A 26,259-nucleotide genomic window follows, 5' to 3' on the forward strand; every position below is an offset into this window, starting at 1 on the left:
GCCCAGCACGGCTGGAAAGCGTGCAAGGGGTTGGCCAGATTCAAACTTGGGACCATTCACCTCCAAGTCCGGTGCTGATGCCCACTACACCACCAGCCCCGGCTATAGAGGCAATTTATAGTGACCCATTAATCTGCCGACACGTTAAAAATGATCAAAGTAAACTTTATTCATGACAAAGAACAAACAACAACACACATCAAAGTTGCTGGTGAACACAGCAGGCCAGGCAGCATCTCTAGGAAGAGGTACAGTCGACGTTTCAGGCCGAGACCCTTCGTCAGGACTAACCGAAGGAAGAATTAGTAAGAGATTTGAAAGTGGGAGGGGGAGGGGGAGATCCAAAATGATAGGAGAAGACAGGAGGGGGAGGGATGGAGCCAAGAGCTGGACAGGTGATTGGCAGAGGGGATATGAGAGGATCATGGGACAGGAGGTCCAGGGAGAAAGACAAGAGGGGGGGAACCAGAAGATGGGCAGGGGGTATAGTCAGAGGGACAGAGGGAGAAAAAGGAGAGAGAGAGAAAGAATGTGTGTATAAAAATAAATAACGGGTGGGGTATGAGAGGGAGTTGGGGCATTAGCGGAAGGTAGAGAAGTCAATGTTCATGCCATCAGGTTGGAGGCTACCCAGATGGAATATAAGGTGTTGTTCCTCCAACGACAAAAATTATTTAGAGAAATAAACAGCGCCCTATCTTTTCATTCATAGTCAATACTTTCAGTACTTTTCCGTTACATTTCTTCAAAGCATTAGCACCGTTGCTGCTCGTGAGGCCGTGTGGCCCCCTGGGGTGGTTCACCACTACAGTAATTGAGAGGTTTCCTCAGCCAGCCTGGCCCCTCCCTCTCCAATAGCGGAAGAGCCTGATTCTTTGGTCCTTCTCCAACTGATCTACCAACTGGCACGTCTCTAGAGCTCAAGAGGAAATTGGAGATCCCGGGACAAGCCAACGCATTTGCAGGGAGGCGGATCCACAAACAGCACCACGGAGGTCAGGAGGGGAACACAGGTTGCAGTGAGCTGCGATGTAACAGCTCTACTAGCTGAGCCATCGTGCCTGTCCCACCCGCTGAATTCCCAAGCATCTTTTGTGTTGCTCTGGATCCCAGCTCTGCAATCTCCCGTCCCTCCAAAGTATATGACATCTCCAGCGGGTCTAGCAGCCCCCTGGCCATACTGATCTGCAGTCCGGTTGAAGGGTCTCAATCCGACACGTCGATTGCCCATTCCCCCCAGTAGTGACGGCCTGGCCCACTGAGTTCTTCCAGCCCAGAGACACTGGAATCTGGAGCAATGACTTAGGAGGGAGGAGAAGATGGCGGCGCGATGCAGCGTGAGTGGCCGTTCTGAATGATATCGTGTTTGTGAAGTAGGTACCGTGCACAATCCTGATTTGATGGAGACAGCCGTGAGAAGCATGGAGGAACACCTGGAGAAACTTCTGAAATGCCCGCTTCGCTGTCATTGCTACTGTGCGATCGAGAGGGGAAGGCCCCAAATCCTCGGCTTAGCCTATTGCCTGTCGCCAGGGCCGGGGTCGAAACCCTCGGCAGAGATGGTGCTCAGTGCTCGGTGTTGGGGAGCTGGTCGGAGGCTCGAAGTTTTCGGACGGTCTTGGAGTTGGACTGTGGTCGGATGCTTCCAGGATGCTGCATCGGCACGTTTGTGGCGCTGGAGGTTTACCGTCTGCGTGAGATGATGGGACTTTCGAGAGACTTTGAGACTTTTACCGTGCCCATTATCTGTTCTTATCAAATGATGGTATTGCTTTGCACTGTTGTAACTGTATGTTATAATTATGTGGTTTCTGTCAGTTTTTAAGTCAGTTTGTCATATATTTCTGTGATATCATTCTGGAAAAACATTGTATCATTTCTTAATACATGCATTACTAAATGACAATAAAAGAGGACTGCGTGTCCTCACAATCTAATCTAACTGGTCAATCAGCATCTGTGGGAGGAAAAAGAAGAGTCGATGTTTCGTATGTTTCCAGCTGAAACTCAGCATCAGGAGTAAATGTGATCTTTCTTGTAAATGTTGCGTGTAATTTATATTTTACTTAAGAATAACGGGTCTCAATGCTGCTTCTAATGGGCACCGACCTGAAATAATGTATCACCATGCTCAGGGACAGTTTCTATCCTGCCGTAGGAACTCAGCAGGTCGGGCAGCATCCATGGAAATGATCAGTCAACGCTTCGGGCCGGAACCCTTCATCCGGATCGTTTCCATGGATGCTGCCTGGCCTGCTGAGTTCCTCCAGCGTGCTGTGAGTGTTGCTTTGACCCCAGCATCTGCAGAGTATTTTGTGTTTTCTATCCTGCTGTTACAGGTCTATTCGATGGTTCCCTTCAAAGTTCTAAGTAAACTTATTAAACAAAGCATGTACATGTTATTATATACTATCGGGCATTTACATGAAAAATAACGAAGTACGATAGAATCTACAAAAACAAACTTCAATGTGCAAAAGAAGACAAACTGCAAATAATAAAGGAACACGAGTTGACCAGTCCTTGAAAGTCAGTCTGCACGTCGTAGAATCAGCTCAGGGCTGTGGTGAGGAAAGTTATCCAGGCTGAGGGTTGTTTCTGAACCCAGTGGTGTGGGACCTAAGGCCCAATGATAGAGTGAGAAGACAGCATGGTCTGGATGGAGTAGGCGGTGCAGTGTTCTCTGTGCACCAGCACCATTGTTACATCCTTTTATTGTTTCCCTTGAACCACCTGGATGCATCGATGTGCTGAGTTAACAAATTTCACCACACCTGCCGGTGATAATAAACCTGATTCTGATTCTGAAATCTGTATGGATTGCACGCAAAACCTTTTTTTTCAGATAGAGGTAGAAATGGAGAGACGGAAGGGGTAACCACGTGATGGCTGTCAATCAAACGGGGCGGGGGCGTGGGATCTGGATAAGTTCTCGCGAGAACGGGTTCACCCGGGCGAGTGGAGCGTCAATCAGTGGGAGTTTGAATCAGGAGCTGGGAGCCGCCATGGTGAGTGATCAGGGATTTCCTATCCCGGGCTTTGTCCGCGGCTCAAGTACCAGGGGCTGGGGGAGGGTCGGAAGCAGCCGGAGGGGCCTCCTTCTCCTTCGTGGGGAAGGCCTCTCTGGAGCCTCGGACTTTCCTGCAGGCCTGGGCCCTTGCCTCGCTGCCGGTTTTTGTGTAATGCTGTATCCGAGTCCAATCTCCTGACAATAGAGCAGCTCACTCTGGAGCTAAATTGTCAACCTGTTCATATGTGTACGGTGTTTGTAAACTGGGAGGAGCAGGTTTAAATGCAGTATCTTCTCACTGAGTTTCAAGTCCAGTAGCACCTCATAAAACATCTCCAGGATGAACTGCACTTTGCTAATTTTGAACACCTTTGAAGCGTGCTTTGGCTCATTATTAATCTTATTTTTTTTGTTTTAGTTATTTTATTCATTTTTCAAATCCCTTGTTGGGAAAGATGTGGTGGTGGAACTCAAGAATGATCTGAGGTGAGTGCGCCATTTGGTTTGTCTCTAATTGTAGCAGAATACAGACTATTCCTACTAATGTCTTCAGTCTCACTTCTCCTTTTACGTCTTGTCTTCCTCTGATTTGATGTCTTTCTTAAATATTTCCTGTGTGTCTCCAACTTTTAAAGCCAAGTTATCATGGCTAAGCACTTCCTGCTTTCAGGGAGAGAGTTCAATATTATTGTCTGGTGTGCTGAGATGCAGTGTTTTGTATGCCATGCATACTGATCATTGCATACATACTGAGCTAGGGAAAGCATTGCAGAATCTGGTGACAATTACAGAGAAAGCTGGTAGACAAATAAGATGCAGGAGCCATGACAAGGATACCATTCAAGGGTCTCTCAACTGGGATAGAAACCATGCTCGAGTCTGGTGGTACATGGTGGGATCTGTTTTCTGAACTGAGCTCTTTTTTTGGGGGGATGGACCTCAGTGAAAAGCAAATGGATTCTAGCTGAGGTTATTTTTGTATTGGAATTATCACATGAAATAGTCGAAGGCTTGTCTTGTGTACTGTTCATACAGATCAAATCTTTGAGGTAGGATAAGTATTCAATAACATTGCACTTTTTCAGTAATGTTTTATTCTGCAATGCAAGTTGGTGATAAAGTGCAAGATCATACCAAGGTGGATTGTGAGGCCAAGAGTTCATCTTATTGTGCCTAATAACAGGGGAACAGAAGCTGTCTCTGAGCTTGGCGGTACATGCTTCCAGGCTTCTGTATCTTCCGCCCAATGGGAGAGGGGAGAAGAGGTGGGTGGGTGGAGATTACGCTGGCTGCTTTACTGAGGCAGCGAGAAGTGTAGACAGTCCATATGGGGGTGGGGGTTGTGGAATAGCCGGTTTCCGTGATGTGCTGAGCTGTATTCAGTACTCTGTGTGGTTTCTTGTGATCACACACAGATCAGTTGCCATACTAAGCTGGTACATCAATGAAAATGGGTGAGAGTCAATTGTGGCATGTTGAATTTCTTTAGCGGCCTGAGGAGCTGATAAGTTTTCTTGGCTGTGACATCAGCGCAGTTGGACCACGATACCTAGCAACGTGAAACTCTGTCAATGGTTGAAGTTTAATCAAATCAGGTCTTTTAAGATGGTTAAGAGTTCTGATTGGGTAGGTTGCAAGGCAACCTGCTGTGTGTGGATCTGGCGAGGGATTGTCTGGAAAGTGAGCCTAAACCAAATTGTTCAGGATTGTGTCATCCCACTCAGAACTCTGCACCAGCCTTCCCTCCATACCCCCTGATCCCCGTAGCCACAAGGGCCATATCTAACTCCCTCTTAAATATAGCCAATGAACTGGCCTCAACTGTTACCTGTGGCAAAGAATTCCACAGATTCACCACTCTCTGTGTGAAGAAGTTTTTCCTAATCTTGGTCCTAAAAGGCTTCCCCTTTATCCTCAAACTGTGACCCCTCGTTCTGGACTTCCCCAACATCGGGAACAATCTTCCTGCATCTAGCCTGTCCAATCCCTTTAGGATTATATACGTTTCAATCAGGTACCCCCTCAATCTTCTAAATTCCAATGAGTACAAGCCCAGTTCATCCAGTCTTTCTTCATATGAAAGTCCTGCCATCCCAGGAATCAATCTGGTGAACCTTCTTTGTACTCCCTCTATGGCAAGGATGTCTTTCCTCAGATTAGGGGACCAAAACTGCACACAATACTCCAGGTGTGGTCTCACCAAGGCCTTGTACAACTGCAGTAGTACCTCCCTGCTCCTGTACTCGAATCCTCTTGCTATAAATGCCAGCATACCGTTCGCCTTTTTCACCGCCTGCTGTACCTGCATGCCCACTTTCAATGACTGGTGTATAATGACACCCAGGTCTCGTTGCACCTCCCCTTTTCCTAATCGGCCACCATTCAGATGATAATCTGTTTTCCTATTTTTGCCACCAAAGTGGATAACTTCACATTTATCCACATTAAATTGCATCTGCCATGAATTTGCCCACTCACCCAACCTATCCAAGTCACCCTGCATCCTCTTAGCATCCTCCTCACAGCTAACACTGCCGCCCAGCTTCGTGTCATCCGCAAACTTGGAGATGCTGCACTTAATTCCCTCATCCAAGTCATTAGTATATATTGTAAACAACTGGGGTCCCAGCACTGAGCCTTGCGGTACCCCACTAGTCACCGCCTGCCATTCTGAAAAGGTCCCGTTTATTCCCACTCTTTGCTTCCTGTCTGCCAACCAATTCTCTATCCACATCAATACCTTACCCCCAGTACCTTATGATCTTCTTGCCCATATTCTAACAAAAGAACCTTGCTCAGGTGTGTCGTGTGTCAGATGGCAGTATTTTCCAGACTGGAGTGTGAGGCATGGAACTACTGGGCCTATTATTTTAGTTCAATGCATTCGGCAGTTTGTGAAGCTTCATAATGCACCTTAAACTAGGGGTATGAGATAAGTGTGTATTACGTGCAAATATATAAAAAGGTAATGTGCCTTTTCCTGAAAAGAAAACAGGTTCTAATGCAACTCTCTCCTTATTTTCAGCATTTGCGGAACTCTACACTCCGTTGACCAGGTGCGTTTTGCTGAATTTCACTTCACTGAATATTAAAATTCATCTGTTAAGAATGACTCGCGGTATAAAGCAAAGTGAGAAATAATCTTGCAAGCTGTTTACTTCTCTTGAGCTGCCTTCATTCAAAGTTCAAAGTAGATTGATTATTGAAGTAGGTATGTGTCACCATGTATTCCCCTGAAATTCATTTTCAGCAGGCGTTCACAGTAGAACAAAGACTGGCAAAGCCAATGTACAAAAGACCAACTGTGAAAATACAAAAAAAAACCTAATAATAGTAAATAAATAACACTGACAACATAAGAGTCCTTGAAAGAGTCAGGGAGTAAGTTCTGTGTTGAGATGAGTGACGTTATCCATGCTGGTTCAGGAGCGTGATGGTTGAAGGGTAATAATTGTTCCTGAACCTTGTATGGGACCCAAGACTCCTGTCCCGCCCGCCTTCCCAGTGACATCATTAGGAAGGGAGTATGGCCTAGATGGTGGGGGTTCTTGATGGATGCTGCTTTCTTGCTACAGCAGTCGTTGTAGATGTGCTCAGTGGTGGGGAAGGGCTACTCCTGTGATGGACTGGACTTTATACACTTTTTTTTGGGAGGCTTTTTCAATCTTGGACGTTGGTTTTTCCTTAAACACAAGATTCTGCAGATGCTGCAAATCCAGAGCAACACCCACAATGTGCTGGGGAAACGCAGCAGGTCAGGCAGCGTCTATGAAAATGAATGAGTAGTCGATGTTTCAAGCTGAGACCCTTAATCAGGATTGGAAAGCAAGGGGAAAGGTGCCAGGAAGAAACGGTGGGAGGGGAGGGAGGGGAAGCTAGAAGATGATGGGTGAATCCAGGCAGGTGGGAAGGGCAAAGGGCTGGAGAAGAAGGAATCTGAGAGTGGAGAGTTGATCTTGGGAGAAAAGGAAGGAGGAGGGGCACCAAAGGGAGGTGATAGGAGGGTCAGGAGAAGAGGTAAGAGACCAGAGTGGGGAATGTGGAGAAACCCAAATTACTGCAGTTAGAAATCGATAGTCATGCCATCAGGTTGGAGGTTACTTGGACGGAATGTGAGGTGTTTCTCCTCCGGCCTGAGTGTGGCCTCATCGTGGTAGAAGACGAGGCCGTGGGCTGACACGTTGGAACTGGAATGGGGATGAGAATGAAAATGGTTGACCACTGGGAAATTCCACTCTTAATTTTAATTTCATTTTAACTCCTATCCCCATCCCCATTCCTATTCTGACATGTGGGTTTCCTCTGGGTGCTCAGGTTTCCTCCCACATTCCAAAGGTCTATGGGTTAGAAGGTAAATTAGTTATGTGGGTGTAATTGGACAGTGTGCACTCGTTCCATGATGGCCTGTTACTGTGCTGTAACTTAAAAGCAAAGAAGTCGGGGAGGGGGGAGGAGGAGGAGGGAGGCAGAGGCATACATAGGTAGGAAAAGGGTGATCCTTAAGAGAGGATATGGGGAGTTCAGCAGAAAGCTGAAAAGCAGGACATTCAGGATAGTAACCTCTGAATTGCTGTCTGTGTCCCATGTGCCAGTGAGGGTAAGAATAGGATGATTTGGCAGATGAATGCACGGCTGAAGAACTGGTGCAGGAGGGGCAGGGTTTCTGATTTCTAGATCACTAGGATCTCTTCTGGGGAAGTTATGAAGTGTTCAAAAGGGGTGGGTTACACCTGAATGTGAGGGGGACCAATATCCTTGCAAGTAGGTTTGCTGGAGCTGTTGGAGAGGGTTTAAATTAATTTGGCAGGTGGGTGGGAACTAGAGTGATGGGGCTGAGGATTGGGCAGTTGGGACACAACCAGATGCAGTCTGTCGTGAGCCTGAGGAAGGACAGCAAATGATGGGGCAAAATTGCAGTTAGGATGAGGCAATTGTGGCTGATGGGGGGTGTGGGGGGAGTCAAAGACAGTATTAAAAAGCAAAAGACAGGACATAAAATATTGCAAACAATCGTGGGAAGGTAGAGGAGTGGGAAACTTAAAAACCAACAGAGGGCAACTGCAAAAGCCACAAGGAGAGAGAAGATGAGATATGATGGTAAGCTAGCCAATAATAGGAAAGAGGTTGCCAATGGTTACTTTAGATGTATAAAGAGTGAAAAAGAGATGAGTGGATATCGGACCACTTGAAAATGATGCTGGAGAGGTAGTAATAGGGGACAAAGAAATGATGCATGAACTTGAGTCTTGATGGTAGAAGACACTAGCATACAAAATTGTTGAGGGTAGAAGTGAGTGAGAAGGTGCTTGGGGAGCTGAAAAGTCTACAGTGGTGCTAGCAAGTTTGTGAACGCTATAGAGTTTTCTGTTTCTGCATAAATGACAGAATGTGATCAGACCTTCACGCAAGCACTAAAACTAGATAAAGAGAACCTAATAGAATAAATAATGCAAGCATTATACTTCGTTTATTTATTGAGGGGAAAAAAAATCCAATATTACATGTATTTGTTGGAGAAAGTATGTGAACCTCTGGAGTATAATGCCTTCTACAAAAGCTAGCAACACACATCAAAGTTGCTGGTGAACTCAGCAGGCCAGGCAGCATCTGTAGGAAGAGGTACAGTTGACGTTTCAGGCCGAGACCCTTCGTCAGGACTTTAGAGTCGAGTGTTCCAATTATGGAAATGAGATTGGAGGTGTGGGATGTAGAGGTGCCCTGCCCTATATAAGTTGCTGACAGAGCTGGCTCTTCTCATGAGAGATCTGTTCATCTGCACCATGCCTCCATCAAAATGACTTTCAGAGGGCCTTGGAAGAACTGTAGAGGTGCACGAAGCTGGAAAAGGCTACAAAATCATTTCTAAAGACCTGAGTGTTCATTAGTCCACAGTAAGAGAAATTGTCTACAAATGCAGGAAACTCAGTACTGTCACTACTCTCCCTAGGAGTGGGTGTCTTGCAAATATCACACCAACAGCACAATGTGCAATGCTGGAGGAGATGAAAAAGAACCCAAGGGTAACAGCAAAAGACCTGCAGAAATGTCTTGAGCTTGCTAAAGTCTCTCTTCATGTATCCACTATAAGAAAAACACTGAACAAGAATGGTGTCCATGGACAGACACCGTAGAGGAAACCAGTTGCCTCCTTTAAACAAAAACATTACTGTACGTCTCAAGTTTGCAGAAGACGACCTGGATGTTCTATAATGCTCCTGGGACAATGTTCTGTGGACAGATGAGACAAGAGTTGAAATATTTGGCAGAAATGTACATTACTATGTCTGGTGGAAAAAGGGCACTGCACACTAACACCAAAACCTCAAACCAACTGTGAAGCCTGGTGGAAGGAGCATCATGGTTTGGGGCTGGCTTGCTGCCTCAGCTCCTGGACTGCTTGCAATTGCTGAGGGATCAATGAATTCATAATTGTATCAAGACATTTTACAGGGGGATGTCAGGCTAGCAGTCCATCACTTGAAGCTTGATAGAAGTTGGATAATGCAACAAGACAATGATCTGAAAGACGAGAGTAAATCATCAACAATGGTTTAAAAAGGACATTCTAAAACATGAATTTTCAAGTCAGATTCCTGACCATAATCCTATAGAAATGTTGTGGAAGGACCTGAAGGAAGAAGTTCATGCAAGGAAGTCCACCAACATCCCAGAGTTGAAGCAATTTTGTAAGGAGGAATAGCCTAAAACAGGGGTCCCCAACCTTTTTTGTACCGTGGACCAGTTTAATATTGACAATATTCTTGCGGACTTTGGGGGGGCGGGGGTGGTGTTCAAGTAGGGTTAAACTCACCTCAACATGTCTTTTACAGTTAGGGTTGCCAACTTTCTCACTCCCAAATAAGGGACAAAAGTAGCAGTCAAAGCCTGGGACACTTTACCCCAGGAAAGACTACCATGACCATGAAGCCTTGCGCGGGCACCTGTGTGCGTACGTGCCGATTTTTTTTTTTTTTCCCCCCCCCCACAAATCGATTTTGTTTTCATCTTCCCAACTATACTGTACATTATTTCTACTTTATATAGGCTGTGTAGTTATCATATTCCTGCTTTTACTATATGTTAGTGCTATTTATTTTTGGTTTTGTGTGTTATTTGGTATGATTTGTTAGGTTATATTTTGGGACTGGGAACGCTCAAAAAAATTTTCCCATATAAATTAATGGTAATGGCGCTTCACGCCATTTTGACACAGAAGGTTTTATAGGAACGCTGTACCTTAGCGGGGGAAATATGGGACAAACCAATTTAGCCCAATATACAGGATGTCTGGGCAAATACGGGACAGTTGGCAACCCTATGTTCAAGTTCAACAATGCGTGACCAGGGAATGAGGAAAAGTGCAGCTGGCTCATATTGTTTCCTCACGGCCCGGTAGCACATACTTGGTGGCCCAGTACCGGTCCGCGGCCCGGTGGTTGGGGACTGCTGGCCTAAAATCCCTGCAAGCCGATGTGCTGGACTGATCAACAGTTACCAGAGATATTTGGTTGAAATTATTGTTATGTAACTGTCACACCAGTTACTGAAAGCAAAGGTTCACATACTACTTCCAAAAAATAGGTGTAATATTGAATCAAAGTTGCTGGTGAATGCAGCAGGCCAGGCAGCATCTCTAGGAAGAGGTACAGTCGACGTTTCAGGCCGAGACCCTTCGTCAGGACTAACGAAGGGTCTCGGCCTGAAACGTCAACTGTACCTCTTCCTAGAGATGCGGCTTGGCCTGCTGCGTTCACCAGGAACTTTGATGTATGTTGCCTGAATTTCCAGCATCTGCAGAATTCCTCGTGTTTGAGGTGTGATATTGGATCAGTTTTCACTATAAGCAAATGAACACATTTCATGTTTTTGTATTTATTTGGTTGAGTTCTCTTTATCTAGTTTTAGGGTTTGTGAAGATCTGATGATTTTTATTCAGAAACAGAAAATTCTACATGGTTCACTAACTTTCTAGCACCACTGTTTAAGCCACCCGGACCACACCTCAGGGTTCTGAAGGAGGTGACTGAAGAGATTGTGGAGGCATTGGTAAGAAGAAGGGAGTCTGAGAATCGGAGCGGGAGTGCGGAGGAAGACATTTTTGAATCTTTCAGTTTTTTTTTCCATCGGCGTTCAGAGAGGCGGGACTGTGCAGGCGTGTGACGTCGGGCAGTGAAGCACGGAAGATTTAAAAGGAACAGAGCCTCATACAGCGGGCTGCATAGTTTGCGGGCAGCAGAGTGAGCCGGGAGCAGAGTGAAGGCTTAAGGGCTTCGGCTCAACGGGCTTAGGCGGAAACGGGCGAGGCGAGGAAGGTTTGGTATTCATTTTTTGTTATTTGAGGAGAGGGGCAGTATGAGTGTGAGGGCAGTTTGTTGTTCTTGGTGCCGGATATGGGAGGCCCTGGAGTCTCCCAAGCCTCCCAGACTTCCACATCTGCACCAGGTGTGCCGAGATGCAGCTCCTAAGGGACCGCGTTAGGGAACTGGAGCTGCAGCTCGATGACCTTTGTCTGGTCAGGGAGAATGAGGAGGTGATAGAGAGGAGTTACAGGCAGCTGGTCACACCGGGACCATGGGAGGCAGACCAGTGGGTCACGGTTAGGAGGGGGAAGAGGAAGAGTCGGGTAATAGAGAGTACCCCAGTTGCTGTGCCCCTTGACAATAAGTACTCCTGTTTGAGTACTGTTGGGGGGGACAGCTTACCTGGGGGAAGCGACAGTGACCGTGCCTCCGGCACAGAGTCCGGCCCTGTAACTCAGAAGGGTAGGGAAAGGAAGAGGAGGGCAGTTGTAGTAGGGGACTCGATAGTAAGGGGGTCAGATAGGCGATGCTGTGGACGCAGTCCAGAGATCCGGGTGGTACTTTGCCTCCCTGGTGCCAGGGTCCGGGATATTTCTGATCGTGTCCAAGATATCCTGAAGTGGGAGGGTGAGGAGCTGGTGGTACATATAGGTACCAATGACATAGGTAGGAAAAGGGAAGAGGTCCTGAAAGGAGAATATAGGGAGCTAGGAAGGGAGTTGAGAAAAAGGACCGCAAAGGTAGTAATCTCGGGATTACTGCCTGTGCCACGCGACAGTGAGAGTAGGAATGCAATGAGGTGGAGGATAAATGCGTGGCTGAGGGATTGGAGCAGGGGGCAGGGATTCAAGTTTTTGGATCATTGGGACCTCTTTTGGCGCAGGCGTGACCTGTACAAAAAGGATGGATTACACTTGAAACCTTGGGGGACCAATATCCTGGCAGGGAGATTAGCGAGGGCTACTGAGGTGACTTTAAACTAGAATGGTTGGGGGGTGGGAATCAAATTAAAGAAGCTAGGTGAGAGGAGGTTAGTTCACAACGGGGATGGGAACCAGTGCAGAGAGACAGAGAGGTGTAAAATGAGGGTAGAAGCAAAAAGTAAAAGTGGCAGGCTGACAAATCCAGGGCAAGCATCAAACAGGGCCACTTTTCAACATAAGGGCTAAGAGAGTTGTAAAAGTGCGCCTGAAGGCTTTGTGTGTCAATGCAAGGAGCATTTGTAACAAGGTGGATGAATTAAAAGTGCAGATTGTTATTAATGAATATCATATAGTTGGGATCACAGACACATGGCTTCAGGGTGACCAAGGATAGGAGCTCAACATTCAGGGATATTCAATATTCAGGAGGGATAGACATGAAAGAAAAGGAGGTGGGGTAACATTGCTGGTTAGAGAGGAGATTAACGCAATAGAAAGGAAGGACATAAGCCGGGAGGATGTGGAATGGATATGGGTAGAGCTGCATAACACTAAGGGGCAGAAAACGCTGGTGGGGGTTGTGTACAGGCCACCTAACAGTAGTAGTGAGGTTGGGGATGGTATTAAACAGGAAATTAGAAATGTGTGCAATAAAGGAACAGCAGTTATAATGGGTGACTTCAATCTACATGTAGACTGGGTGAACCAAATTGGTAAGGGTGCTGAGGAAGAGGATTTCTTGGAATGTATGTGGGATGGTTTTTTGAACCAACATGTTGAGGAACCAACTAGAGAGCAGGCTATTCTAGACTGGGTATTGAGCAATGAGGAAGGGTTAATTAGCAATCTTGTCGTGAGAGGCCCCTTGGGTAAGAGTGACCATAATATGGTGGAATTCTTCATTAAGATGGAGAGTGACATAGTTAATTCAGAAACAAAGGTTCTGAACTTAAAGAAGGGTAACTTTGAAGGTATGAGACGTGAATTAGCTAAGATAGACTGGCAAATGATACTTAAAGGATTGACGGTGGATATGCAATGGCAAGCATTTAAAGATCGCATGGATGAACTACAACAATTGTTCATCCCAGTTTGACAAAAGAATAAACCAGGGAAGGTAGTGCACCCGTGGCTGACAAGGGAAATTAAGGATAGTATCAATTCCAAAGAAGAAGCATACAAATTAGCCAGAAAAATTGACTCACCTGAGGACTGGGAGAAATTCAGAGTCCAGTAGAGGAGGACAAAGGGCTTAATTAGGAAGGGGAAAAAAGATTGAGAGAAAACTGGTAGGGAACATAAAAACTGACTGTAAAAGCTTTTATAGATATGTGAAAAGAAAAAGATTGGTTAAGACAAATGTAGGTCCCCTACAGACAGAAACAGGTGAATTGATCATGGGGAGCAAGGACATGGCAGACCAATTGAATAATTACTTTGGTTCTGTCTTCACTAAGGAGGACATAAATAATCTTCCGGAAATAGTAGGGGACAGAGGGTCCAGTGAGATGGAGGAACTGAGGGAAATACATGTTAGTAGGGAAGTGGTGTTAGGTAAATTGAAGGGATTAAAGGCAGATAAATCCCCAGGGCCAGATGGTCTGCATTCCAGAGTGCTTAAGGAAGTAGCCCAAGAAATAGTGAATGCATTAGTGATAATTTTTCAAAACTTTAGATTCTGGATTAGTTCCTGAGGATTGGAGGGTGGCTAATGTAACCCCACTTTTTAAAAAAGGAGGGAGAGAGAAACCAGGGAATTATAGACAGGTTAGCCTAACATCGGTGGTGGGGAAACTGCTAGAGTCAGTTATCAAGGATGTGATAACAGCACATTTGGAAAGTGGTGAAATCATCGGACAAAGCATGGATTTGTGAAAGGAAAATCATGTCTGACGAATCTCATAGAATTTTTTGAGGATGTAACTAGTAGAGTGGATAGGGGAGAACCAGTGGATGTGGTATATTTGGATTTTCAGAAGGCTTTTGACAAGGTCCCACACAGGAGATTAGTGTGCAAACTTAAAGCACACGGTATTGGGGGTAAGGTATTGATGTGGATAGAGAATTGCTTGGCAGACAGAAAGCAAAAAGTGGGAATAAACGGGACCTTTTCAGAATGGTAGGCAGTGACTAGTGGGGTACCGCAAGGCTCAGTGCTGGGACCCCAGTTGTTTACAGTATATATTAATGACTTGGATGAGGGAATTAAATGCAGCATCTCCAAGTTTGCGGATGACACGAAGCTGGGTGGCAGTGTTAGCTGTGAGGAGGATGCTAAGAGGTTGCAGGGTGACTTGGATAGGTTAGGTGAGTGGGCAAATTCATGGCAGATGCAATTTAATGTGGATAAATGTGAAGTTATCCGCTTTGGTGGCAAAAACAGGAAAATATTATTATCTGAATGGTGGCCGATAAGGGGAAGTGCAATGAGACCTGGGTGTCATTATACACCAGTGGGCATGCAGGTACAGCAGGTGGTGAAAAAGGCGAATGGTATGCTGGCATTTATAGCAAGAGGATTTGAGTACAGGAGCAGGGAGGTACTACTGCAGTTGTACAAGGCCTTGGTGAGACCACACCTGGAGTATTGTGTGCAGTTTTGGTCCCCTAATCTGAGGAAAGACATCTTTGCCATAGAGGGAGTACAAAGAAGGTTCACCGGATTGATTCCTGGGATGGCAGGACTTTCATATGATGAAAGACTGGATGAACTAGGTTTATATTCATTGGGATTTAGAAGATTGAGGGGGTATCTGATTGAAACGTATAAAATCCTAAAGGGATTGGACAGGCTAGATGCAGGAAGATTGTTCCCGATGTTGGGGAAGTCCAGAACGAGAGGTCACAGTTTGAGGATAAAGGGGAAGCCTTTTAGGACCGAGATTAGGAAAAACTTCTTCACACAGAGAGTGGTGAATCTGTGGAATTCTCTGCCACAGGAAACAGTTGAGGCCAGTTCATTGGCTATATTTAAGAGGGAGTTAGATATGGCCCTTGTGGCTAAAGGGATCAGGGGGGTATGGAGGGAAGGCTGGTACAGGATTCTGAGTTGGATGATCAGCCATGATCATACTGAATGGTGGTGCAGGCTCGAAGGGCCGAATGGCCTACTCCTGCACCTATTTTCTATGTAATGATCTTTCAAGAATCACTAGATTCTGCAATGGTTCTGGTGACTGGAAAATTGTAAATGTCACTTCACTCTTTAAAATAGGAAGGATAAGAGCCCATGGTATTACAGGAAAGGTACTGGACAGGAAATTGGCTTTCTGGCAGAAGGCAAAAAGTGGGAGTAACGGGAGCCTTTTCTGGTTGGGTGCCAGTGATTAGTGGTCTGCTGCAGGGGATGGTGTTGGGACTGCTTTTCACATTATATGTCAGTGATGTTGATGACTTTGGGGCAAAGTTTAGAAATGATGCGAAGATGGTATAGGGGCAAGTTGTGTTGAAGAAGTGGGGTGCCTGCAGAAGGACTTTGTCAGATTGGGGGAATGGGCAAAGAAGTGGCAGATGGAATATAGTGTAAGGAAGTCCATGGACATGTACTTTGCTGGAAGGAATAACGGCTGTTTTCTATTTGAGGAGAAAATTCAAAAATCAGAGGTACCAAGAGCCTTGGGTGTTCTTGCACAGAATTTCCTAAAGGTTAACTTGCAGGTGGAGTCAATGGTAAGAAAGGCAAATACAATGTCAGCGTTTTATTTTGAGAGGACTAGAAGATAAAAGGAAGGATGTAATGCTGAGGCTTTATAAGCATTGGTTAGACTGCCCTGGAGTATTGTGAGCAGTACTGGGCCCCTTTTAAGGAAAGATTTGCTTGCATTGGAGAGGGTCCAGAGTAGGTGCACAAGTTATCCCAAGAATGAAAGAGTTAACATATGAGATGTTTGATAGCTCTGGGCCTGTACTCACTGAAGTTTAGAAGAATGGAGGGGGGAATCTGGTGGGAACCTATTAAATATTGGAAGGCCTACATAGAATGGATGTGGAGAGGATGTTTCCTATCGTGTGTTTAGGCCCAAAGGGCACAAGCTCAGAAATGAGGGATGTCCACTTAAGCTGGAGGGTGGTGAATCTGTGGAATTCATTGTCACACAGTTGTGCTGGCCAGTTCGAGTATATTTAAGGTGGCGGTTGAGGAGTTCTTGATTAATTAGGGCGTCCAAGGTTGTGGGGAAATGGCTGGAGAATGGGTTGAGGGATATAATAAATCAGCCATGATGGAATGATTATCATGATGGTCTAATTCTGCTCATGGCTTATGGACTTGTGGTCTTATAAACTGATTGGAATAGAGTGGAGAGGAGGAGCTCAAACTGGCAGGAAATGGGTGTGTCAATGAATGGGTAGGGAGGTTTGGGGGATGGGGGGGTTTATAAATGATAGAAGCTGGAGGTGATGGATTGAATTTGGAATCTGAGAGAGGACAGTATATCATTGAATAATGGGAAGGGGGTAGGGAAGCAGAGGGTGTGGGATGGGAAGAGAAGGGGTGAAGGGTCCACCATAATGAGTTAAAACAAGTGGGGTGGGGAGGAGAGTCGGGGGAGTGAGTGCCGGATGTTAGAGAAGTTGGTGTGCATGCTGTCAGATTGGAGACTATCTGGATGGAGTGTGAGCTGTTGTTCCTCCACCCTGTATTTGGCCTCATTGTGGCAGCAGAGGACGTGTCAGAGTGGATATGGGAAGTGGAATTAAAATGAGTGGCCACTAGGGCATCCTGTATGTTGCAGAGGACAGAGCAAAGGTGCTGGATGAAGGGGTCCCTAATCTGCTTGAGGAGGCCGCATAGGATGCAGTAAATCACCCATCAAGTAGAGATGCAGCATCTCTTGATGCCTTCTGTTGTTCGGGGTTGACCATGGATGTTGCATCCTCGCCGTCTACCTGATACGCAAGCCTGGGCAGTAGAGCAAGCTGTTGCTCGCGTAGCAGGCTCACCGTCTCCATGCAGCTAATGAATCCAAAGGAAAGGCCGAGACCGATACAGTTTTGCTACCAGCGATATCGCAGGGATTGCCAGTCAGCACTGAACTCAACGCAGGACTGCAGCTCCAGATTTTTCCGCAGGGTTTGCTCTCGAAGCCTTCCCCGTGAGTGGGTATAGCTGCGAGGCAGTGGAGGTTTGAGATCAGGGTGTTCCATCTTGATGAGCTGCCAATCACGGCTAATGATGCCCATAGGCTGCTAGAATCTTCTCTCTGTGGTTTTTAACGGTCGATGGAGGTCTGAGTAGATCAGATCGACTGCAATCGACCTATCAAGATGAATGGTGTGTGGCCCTAGTCTAAAATTCACTGGAGAATGAATGGTTGGAGGTTGATTTCCTGTCTTGTCTCTTTCAGTATCTGAACATCAAGCTGACAGATATCAGTGTCACTGACCCAGAGAAATATCCGCACATGGTGAGTGTTGTAATCCTGTATACTCCAACTGGGTTTGTTCTAGTGAACCTGCACTCTACTGATCAGAGGCCACATGCACTGCAAGATGCTGGGGAATCTCCTTGTAATGATAGTCTAGGGTCTGCCCAAAGGCAGCCTTCAGGAACTGCCAGACATCAATAAGACAAAGGGTACAGGGAAAATCTATAAGGATCTTGCTGGGACTGGAGGGCCTGAGTTCTAGGGAAAGGTTGAATAGGTTAGAACTTTATTTCCTGGACCATAGGAAAATGAGGGTAGATTTGGTGTAAGTATATATAAAAGAAATGTATATATTGAGGGGTATAGAGAGGGTAAATGAAAGTAGGCTTTTCCCACTAAGGTTGCATGAGATGAGAACTAAGGGGTCATAGCTTATGGGGGAAATGTTTAAGGGAACATGTCAATGTGATGTGCAGGCCACAGCAGTACAATATGGAGTGTGGATGGGGGATCAATTTGAACATTTGAGAGAAGTTTGGATAAGTACGTGGATGGGAGGGGTTCAGATGCAGGTCGAAGAGACTAGGCCGCATAATAGTCCAGCACAGACTAGATGGGCCGAATGACCTGTGTGTTGTAGTGCTCTGACTCCTACCTTTTTGTGTGATACAGCTGCAGGTTTTAAAAGTACAAAAATGTACTTCGTTCATAATATACACAGTAAGTATAATCTGGTTACGTGTGTATCTATATCCTTTGTATACAAACCAAGCTGAAGCCCTCTAAGCAATGGGTACACTAGTCCAAGCTGCTTATTAATGATAGTCTATCAAGAAGGGTCCTCACCATCTGGGATAACCTTCTCCTGCTGCCATCGGGGAAGAGTTACAGGAGCCTGGAGACCCATACTCAACATTTGAGGAACAGCTTCTTCCCCTCCATCAGATTTCTGACAGTCCATGAACCCTTGAAGACTAAGCCACTCGTTCCTTTGGGTCTGCTCCACCATTCGATCATGGCTGATTTATTTTCTCTCTCATTCTCCTGCCTTCTCCCCATTACCTTTGACACCTTTGCTAATCAAGAACCTATTAACCTCCACTTTAAAAACAGTGGATTCCAGTTAATTGGAACACATCAGAACCAGTACATTTTGGCCCAATGAAGTGGCTGCCCTAATTAGCTGAAGTTTCTTGGAAATGGTTAAAAAGGTGTATTTAAAGACAAGCTGTTTAACTGAGTTAAGAAATTGTGTATTTAAATCAAATACAGAACAAGTCAGATCATTACCAATTCTACTATAGTACTATAAAACTGTGTTAGTTCCTAATGGTTATCGACGGAAATTAATCTATTGTATGCTGCCGCATTCCTTTGACTGTAAGTGGACAAAATCAGTGTGGATACCTGGGTGCAATTGATGGACTGCCTTCATGCAATGCTTTTGATGACTTCATTCTCCAAATCTTTTTCATTATAACATTCAGGATGATTGTGGAAGTTTGTGACTGTTGAAATAGTGAAATCATTTCATTTTTACTCCCAGATGTTACTGGCATCTCCAAGCTTAAATGTTTGAAACTGCAGTGAGCAAAACAGTTCTGACTTGACTTGCTGCTTATTTCTCACCAACTATCACTGACAAAAAATCACTGCTTTTTGAACACAAAAATACACAACTGACACTATTTTTAAAAACTGTTCGCTCTAAGCATGGTGTAGTATCTATGGCCACACAAATGTACTCTGACTAGTGCTAGTTAGAAATGGTTCAGCAGCTGGCAACTGTCTGCTGTCCCAATTAAGTGGCATAGCAGCTCTTATCAATGAGGAGAGTCCCGGCTGTTTTGTTTTTGATTAGTTTCTATTTCTCAAGCGTTGTCCCAAATAATTGATGGCCCACTTTACTGGAACCTACTGTATACCAAAAGACTTGGCCTTCATAGCTGCCTGTGGAAATGAATTCCACAGATTCACCACGTTTTGCCCAAAGAAATTCTCTTAATCTCTTTCTAAGGTGACATCCTTCTATCGAAGCTGGTCCTAGACTCTCCTATCAGAAATATCCTCTCCACATTTACTCTATACAGGCCTTTCAATATTCTATAGGTTTCAATGAGATCCCCTCCTTTCCCTTCCCCCCCCCACCCCCCAATCATTCTTCTAAACTCCACAGGCTCAGAACCATCAACTGCTCTTCATATGTTAACTCAATCTTGGATATTGTGGGACTGAGGTCATCTCCCCATTTCACAGTTGTTCCACTTGCTGAGGGGCTCAACAACTAAAGAGGTTATGTGGAGTCCGGATGGTGATTCAAAGTTCAAAATACATTTGTTACCATCTACTCCCTTGAGATTCATTTTCTAGCAGATGTTTACAGAAAGGAAAAAGAAATGGAATAAAATTTATGGAAAAACTGTACATAAAGACTGAGAAATAACAAATCTTCAAAAGAAGGCAAACTATGCACGTGAAAATAATACTGAGAACATGAGTTGATAAGGGCAGTGTGGTTCTATAATAGTTACTATACAATACAGAAGTAGGCCTTTGGCCCATCAAGTCTGCCCTGCCATTCAATCATGGACTGATCCAATTCTTCCAGTCACCTGACTTCCCCTGCTTTCACCCCATACCCTTTGATGCTTTGGCAAATCAAGAACCTGTCTATCTCTGCCTTAAATACACCCAATGACTGGGCCTCCACAGCTCCTCATGGCAACAAATTCCACAGATTTACCACCCTCTGACTAAAGTAATTTCTCCACATCTCAGTTCTAAAAGGACGTCCTTCAATCCTGAAGTCGTACCTTCTTGTCCTAGAATCCCCTACCAGGGGAAATAAATTTGCATATCTAATCTGCTCAGGCCTTTTAACATTCAGAACATCTCTGTGAGATTCCCCCTCATTCTCCTGATCTCCAGGGAATACAGCCCAAGAGCTGCCAGACATTCCTCATACGGTAACCCTTTCATTCCTGGAATCATTCTCGTGAATCTTCTCTGAACCCTCTCCAATGTCAGTATATCCTTTTGAAAATAAGGAGCCCAAAACTGCACACAATACTCTAGAAGTGTGGTCTCACGAGTGCCTTATGGAGCCTCAACATCACATCCCTACTCTTATACTCTATACCTCTAGAAATGAATGCCAACATTGCATTTGCCTTCTTCACCACCGACTCAAGCTGGAGGTTAACCTCTAGTTTATCTTGCACAAGGACTCCCAAGTCCCTTTTGCATCTCTGCATTTTGAATTCTCTCCCCATCTAAATAATAGTCTGTCCATTTATTTCTTCCACCAAAGTGCATGACCGTAGACTTTCCAACATTGTATTTCATTTGCCACTTCTATGCCCATTCCTTTAAACTACCTAAGTCTCTCTGCAGGCTCTGTTTCCTCAACATTACCCGTTCCTCCACCTATCTTTGTATCATCAGCAAATTTAGTCACAAATCTATTAATACCATAGTCCAAATCATTGACATACATCGTAAAAATCAGTGGTCCCAACACCGATCTCTGTGGAACTCCACTGGTAACTGACAGCCAGCCAGAATAGGATTCCTTTATTCCCCCTCTTTTCTGCCTAACAGCCAATGCTCCATCCACACTAGTAACTTCCCTGTAATTCCATGGGCTCTTATCTTGCTAAGCAGCCTCTTGTGCAGTACCTTGTAACAGGCCTTCTGAAAATCCAAGTACACCATGTCTACTGCATCTCCTATGTCTACCCTGCTTGTAATTTCCTCAAAGAATTGCAGTAGATTTGTTAGGCAGGATTTTTCTTTCAGGAAACCATGCTGGCTTTGGCCTATTTTGTTATGTGCCTCCAGGTACTCAGTAATATCATCCCTGACAATCGATTCCAACAACTTCCCAACCACTGATGTCAAGCCAACAGGTCTATAGTTTTCATTCTGCTGCCTCCCACCCTTAAATAGCGGACTAACACTTGCAATTTTCCAGTCATCTGATACAAAGCCAGGAACTATCGATTCTCAAAAGATCATCATTAATGCCTCTGCTATCTCTCCAGCTACTTCCTTCAGAACCCAAGGCTGCATTCCATCAGGGTCCAGGAGATTTATCCACCCTCAGACCACTAAGCTTCCTGAGCACCTTCTCAGTTGTAATTTTCACTGCACAAACTTCACTTCCCTGACACTCTTGAATGTCCGATATACTGCAGACATCTTCCACTGTGAAGACTAATACAGAATACACATTCAGTTCCTCTGCTATCTCTGCATTTCTCATCACAATATCTCCAGCGTCATTTTGTATTGGTCCTTTATCTACCCTCAACTTTCTTTTACCCTTTATATACTTTTTTTTAAAAAAAAGCAAGCTTTTAGTACCACCTTTGATATTAGTCACCAGCTTCCTCTCATAATTCATCTTTTCCTTCCAAATGACCTTCTTGATTTCCTTCAAGTTTTTAAAAGCACCCCAATCCTCTATCTTCACACTAGCTCTGGCTTCCTTGTATGTCCTCTCTTTTGCTTTTACTTTGGCTCTGACTTCACTGGTCAGCCACGGTAGTGTCCTTCTTCCCTTTGAAAGTTTCTTCTTATTTGAAATATATCTGTCTTGCACCTCCCTTATTTTTCGCAGAAACTCCAGCCATTGCTGCTGTGCTGTCCTTCCTGCTAGTGTCCCTTAGCTGTCAATCTTGGCCAGTTCTCCCCTCAGGCCATTGTAATTTTCTTTATTCCACTGAAATGCCGACACATTGGATTTTATTTTTTCCCTCTCAACTTTCACAGTGAACTTGATCATATTGTGATCTCTGTTCCCTAAGGGTTCCTTAACCTTAAGTTCTCTTATCACCTCCGGATCATTGCCCAACATCCAATCCAGCACAGCCGATCCCCTCATTAGCAAAAAAACTTTACAGTGCCAGCAATCTGAGTTCAACTCCCACTGTCTGAAAGGAGTATGCATGTTCTTTCTGTGGTTGTGTGAGTTTCCTCCAGGTGCTCTGTCTCCTCCTACATTCCAAAAACGCACATGTTAGAGTAAGTAAATTGTGGGTATGCTATGTCAGTGATGGAAGCTTGTCAACACTTGCTTGGACATCTGGACTGTGGTCACTGATGCAAGCAATGCATTTCACTAGATATTTCAATGTGCATGAGACAAATAAAGCTAATCTTTCTTTTGTAAAGAGCCCTTGAAAGTGAGTCTGTAAGTCATAGAAGAAGTTCAGAGTAACGAACTTCAGTTCATTGAAGTTCAGTGAAGTTATCCACACCTGTTCAAGAGCTTGATGGTTGCAGGCTAATAACTGTTCCTGAACTTGGTGGTGTGGAACATGAGCATCCTGCTGGATAATGGTAGTGAGGAGGGGCAAGGCCTGGACAGTGGTTGACCGCTTCCCTTCCTGAAGAGACTTGGGGGCAGTTGTAGAGTTCCCCGGGTGTGGGGAAGACTGAGGGTTTATGGCCTGATCATTATTTTGCCAATAGGTAAAGGAGTTGGGGATGGGTTTGCAAACAGATATACAGGGAGAATGGAAATCAGATGAGCGTACAACTGGAGTGAGTGCTTCTGCCAACACCTTGATGTCCACAAAATGCTTGGTTCCCCATTGAAATGTCCTTTGCAAGTCTTTTTTTAGGCGTACCCACCCATGGCGTAAATGGCATGAAAAGTAAGCTTTTTTGCAGCACACAAATTAGCATATACACTCAACTGGCCACTTCAGAGACTTGGATGGCTAAGTATTTTATTTCTAATCTACTTTCCGATTCATCATTATACCTGTAGAATTTTTTTTGGCAATGCAATGTTAAATGTTAGGCAGCACTATTAGGAGTGTTGATCATAATCAAGAACGAAGAATCAGCTTTATTTGCCATGTATGTAGTAGTCATGGGTTTATAGAAACCAGACTAGGTATGGGGGGGGAAAAAAATTGGCAAAATTTTTCATAGCAGGCTGATATTTCTAAAAAGCAAATGCTCATGGAAAATTGAATACAAAATGGTTCAGTAAGAGGAGGCAGAATTCCAATGTTTCTGGTGGAATTCCACAGTACTTTTTGTAATGTAATCTACCATACTCGGGCATGACAAAAATGTTCCAGTGAATCAAGTTTTAAGCTGTAGAAATACTCTATACCCAGAAATAAACTCTACCTAATAAAGTGGCCACAATGTGTGTTTGTGGTCTTCTGCTGATGTAGCCCATCCACTTCACGGTTCGTGTTGTGCATTCAGAGATACTCTTCTGCACACTACTGTTGTAATGCATGGTTATTTGAGTTACCACTGCATTCCTGTTGTCAGACTGCGCTATCTCGCACTAATGGTCATTCTACGGTCAAAGTCACTTGCTTCCCATTCATTCCCCATTCTGATAATCAGTCTGAATAACAACTGAACTTCTTGACCATGTCTGTATGCGTTTATGCATTTGAGTTGCTACCACATGTTTGACTAATTAGATATAGCATTAGCAAGCTGGTGTATTAAGTGGCTACTGAGTAAAAATAAATATGCATGAAAATAAACACAAGTTACTTGACTCACTTTGCATTGGTATTGTTGCCAGGGGCTGTTCTTGTTCCTTCATGTGGATTATTCTCCTTTCCAGCTCTCTGTGAAGAACTGCTTCATCCGCGGTTCTGTGGTGCGTTACGTGCAGCTCCCGGCTGACGAAGTTGACACACAGCTCCTGCAGGACGCAGCGAGGAAGGAGGCCATGCAGCAGAAGCAGTAAGGTGAACGCGATAGTCCAACGATTCATGGGAGGCCGTGCCCCTGGCTGATGTACAAGACTGCAGTTTCACACAGTGACCCACAATTGCCAAAAGCCAAAAGAAAATTTGAATTCTTGCTTCAACAAGTTGGTCATTTTGTTAAAGTATGGCTTTTAAATTGTATTTTTCATGACATTCCACAGACATCTGTAGCAAGAAGAAAAGGATAGCGTGTCAAGACTGGCCAGTGGCATCGATGTCTGTCTCCCCCCTCCTTCTGCCTTCTCCCTCAATAACCCTTCCCAACATTCAGCGCCACTTTCAGCCACCATCGGGTGTGCATTCTGCAAAATATGTTCATTCACCTGCTATTTTTTGTTCCCACCGAATATTTTGAGATTATTTGCAAACTTGTTGAGAGGGGGAGCAGAATTCTTCACGCCTTGGCATCATCATGTCTCTGGAATTTTTTGGTTGAATTTAGTAACGAAATCATGCCCATGAACCGAGCGGGATGTTTTCCAGCGTGGTTGCACATGTTCCACTTTCTTTAAAGGAGTTTGTGTGAGCACATTGCTTGTCATGGCTGCAGCTGCTCCTGGGGAATCAGAATGCAAGCGCAAAGCCGGGCAACTATGTTGTGCAGCCTCTGCCAATCAACAGAACTACAAGGAAATCACGTGTTTCTTTACATGGGGCTTGTTTCTTGGGCAAGCATGTGGAATTATGTGGGTTTGTTTCTGTTAATGCAGTTGAAAGTGCAGCCAGAAAAAGTGTTGTAATATTTTTTTGTATGGTGTATGGGAAGTAATTTAACATGAGGCCCCAAGTGTATACTTGCCTGGAGCTTGTAGTCCTTGCACTGTAAATATTAAACAAAGCAATTTTTGTGGCAAATGAAGCATGGAGCAGCTTTGTTTCTTTACTGCACCACCTTCTGCTGTAACGTCACTGTAATTAAAGCAGAGTTTACAAAATGGTAGACCACTTTTATTTTGGTGGTACGTACTGGAGACAAAGCTTTTGCACAGTTTGCGGGTGGCGTGGTAGGGTTGTGCTATTACAGTGCTAGGGTTCAATTCTTGCCACTCTCTCTGTAAGGTGTTCGTACATTCCCCCCATGACTGGGTTTCCTCTGACACTCTGTAGATGTACGGGTTGGGGTAATGAGTTGTGGGCATGTTATGTTGGAGCCAGAAATGTGCTGATGTTTGCAGGCTGCTCCTGGTACAACCCTTGCTGATTTTGATTTGACATAAATTTCACATTTCATTGTTAATGTGACTTTCTTTAAACATGTTTACAAACCTGTTTAGAGACAGAGCAGGGACACAAGCCAAGCTACCCAATTACATTAACTTAGTACCCTGCATGCATCATGCGGAGAACACAAAAACTCCTTACACATAGTGGTGGCAATTGTGAAAATGTGGGACACCTCCCTCTCCCTTTGCCAGGGAGAGACAGAACCTGTGGGTTCCCAGATGCCGGATGAATTGCGATAGTCTTTGGGGTAACTGCAAGGTCTGTGTTTTTGCTGTCGCTTAGCTCACGCTTGCGCTTGGTAGCAGGTGTGCTTTTTGTTTTGTCGGTGGGGGGAGGGGGATTGTTGCTCACTGCTGCTTATGCGTGGGGGTGAGCTGTTGGGGGGACATTGGGGTTCTCGCGTTTAACTGTTCATTGTTTTGGGGCGCTTCTCTGTTTTCATGGATGTTTTGCGAAGAAAAAGCATTTCAGGATGTATATTGTGTACATTTCTCTGACATTAAATTGAACCTGGGCCGCTAGCACTGGTGATGTAAAATGATGTGCTAACTGCTGTACTACTGTGCTGGCTGATCAGGTGATGAGATGCCAGGACTGAAGCTGTGCACGTGTTCAACCCTGGCCACTCATTTCAGCGGATGGTGCCTGAAGTGATAGACCAAACTACGTGGAGGGTGAATAGTA

General features: G+C 44.9%; 1 protein-coding gene across 1 annotated transcript; it reads left to right on the forward strand.

Annotated features, from left to right (window-relative positions):
* Positions 1-2,916: 2,916 nt before the first annotated feature.
* On the forward strand, positions 2,917-25,896 carry smx5. The gene is made up of 5 exons (XM_063047407.1): positions 2,917-3,008; positions 3,429-3,496; positions 6,036-6,066; positions 17,579-17,638; positions 24,204-25,896. The coding sequence occupies exons 1-5, from the start codon at positions 3,006-3,008 to the stop codon at positions 24,327-24,329; spliced, it is 288 nt and encodes a 95-aa protein (XP_062903477.1). The 5' UTR covers positions 2,917-3,005; the 3' UTR covers positions 24,330-25,896.
* The last annotated feature ends 363 nt before the right edge of the window (positions 25,897-26,259 follow it).

Source organism: Mobula hypostoma, chromosome 5 (assembly GCF_963921235.1).
Source record: "Mobula hypostoma chromosome 5, sMobHyp1.1, whole genome shotgun sequence".
Lineage (NCBI taxonomy): Eukaryota > Metazoa > Chordata > Chondrichthyes > Myliobatiformes > Myliobatidae > Mobula > Mobula hypostoma.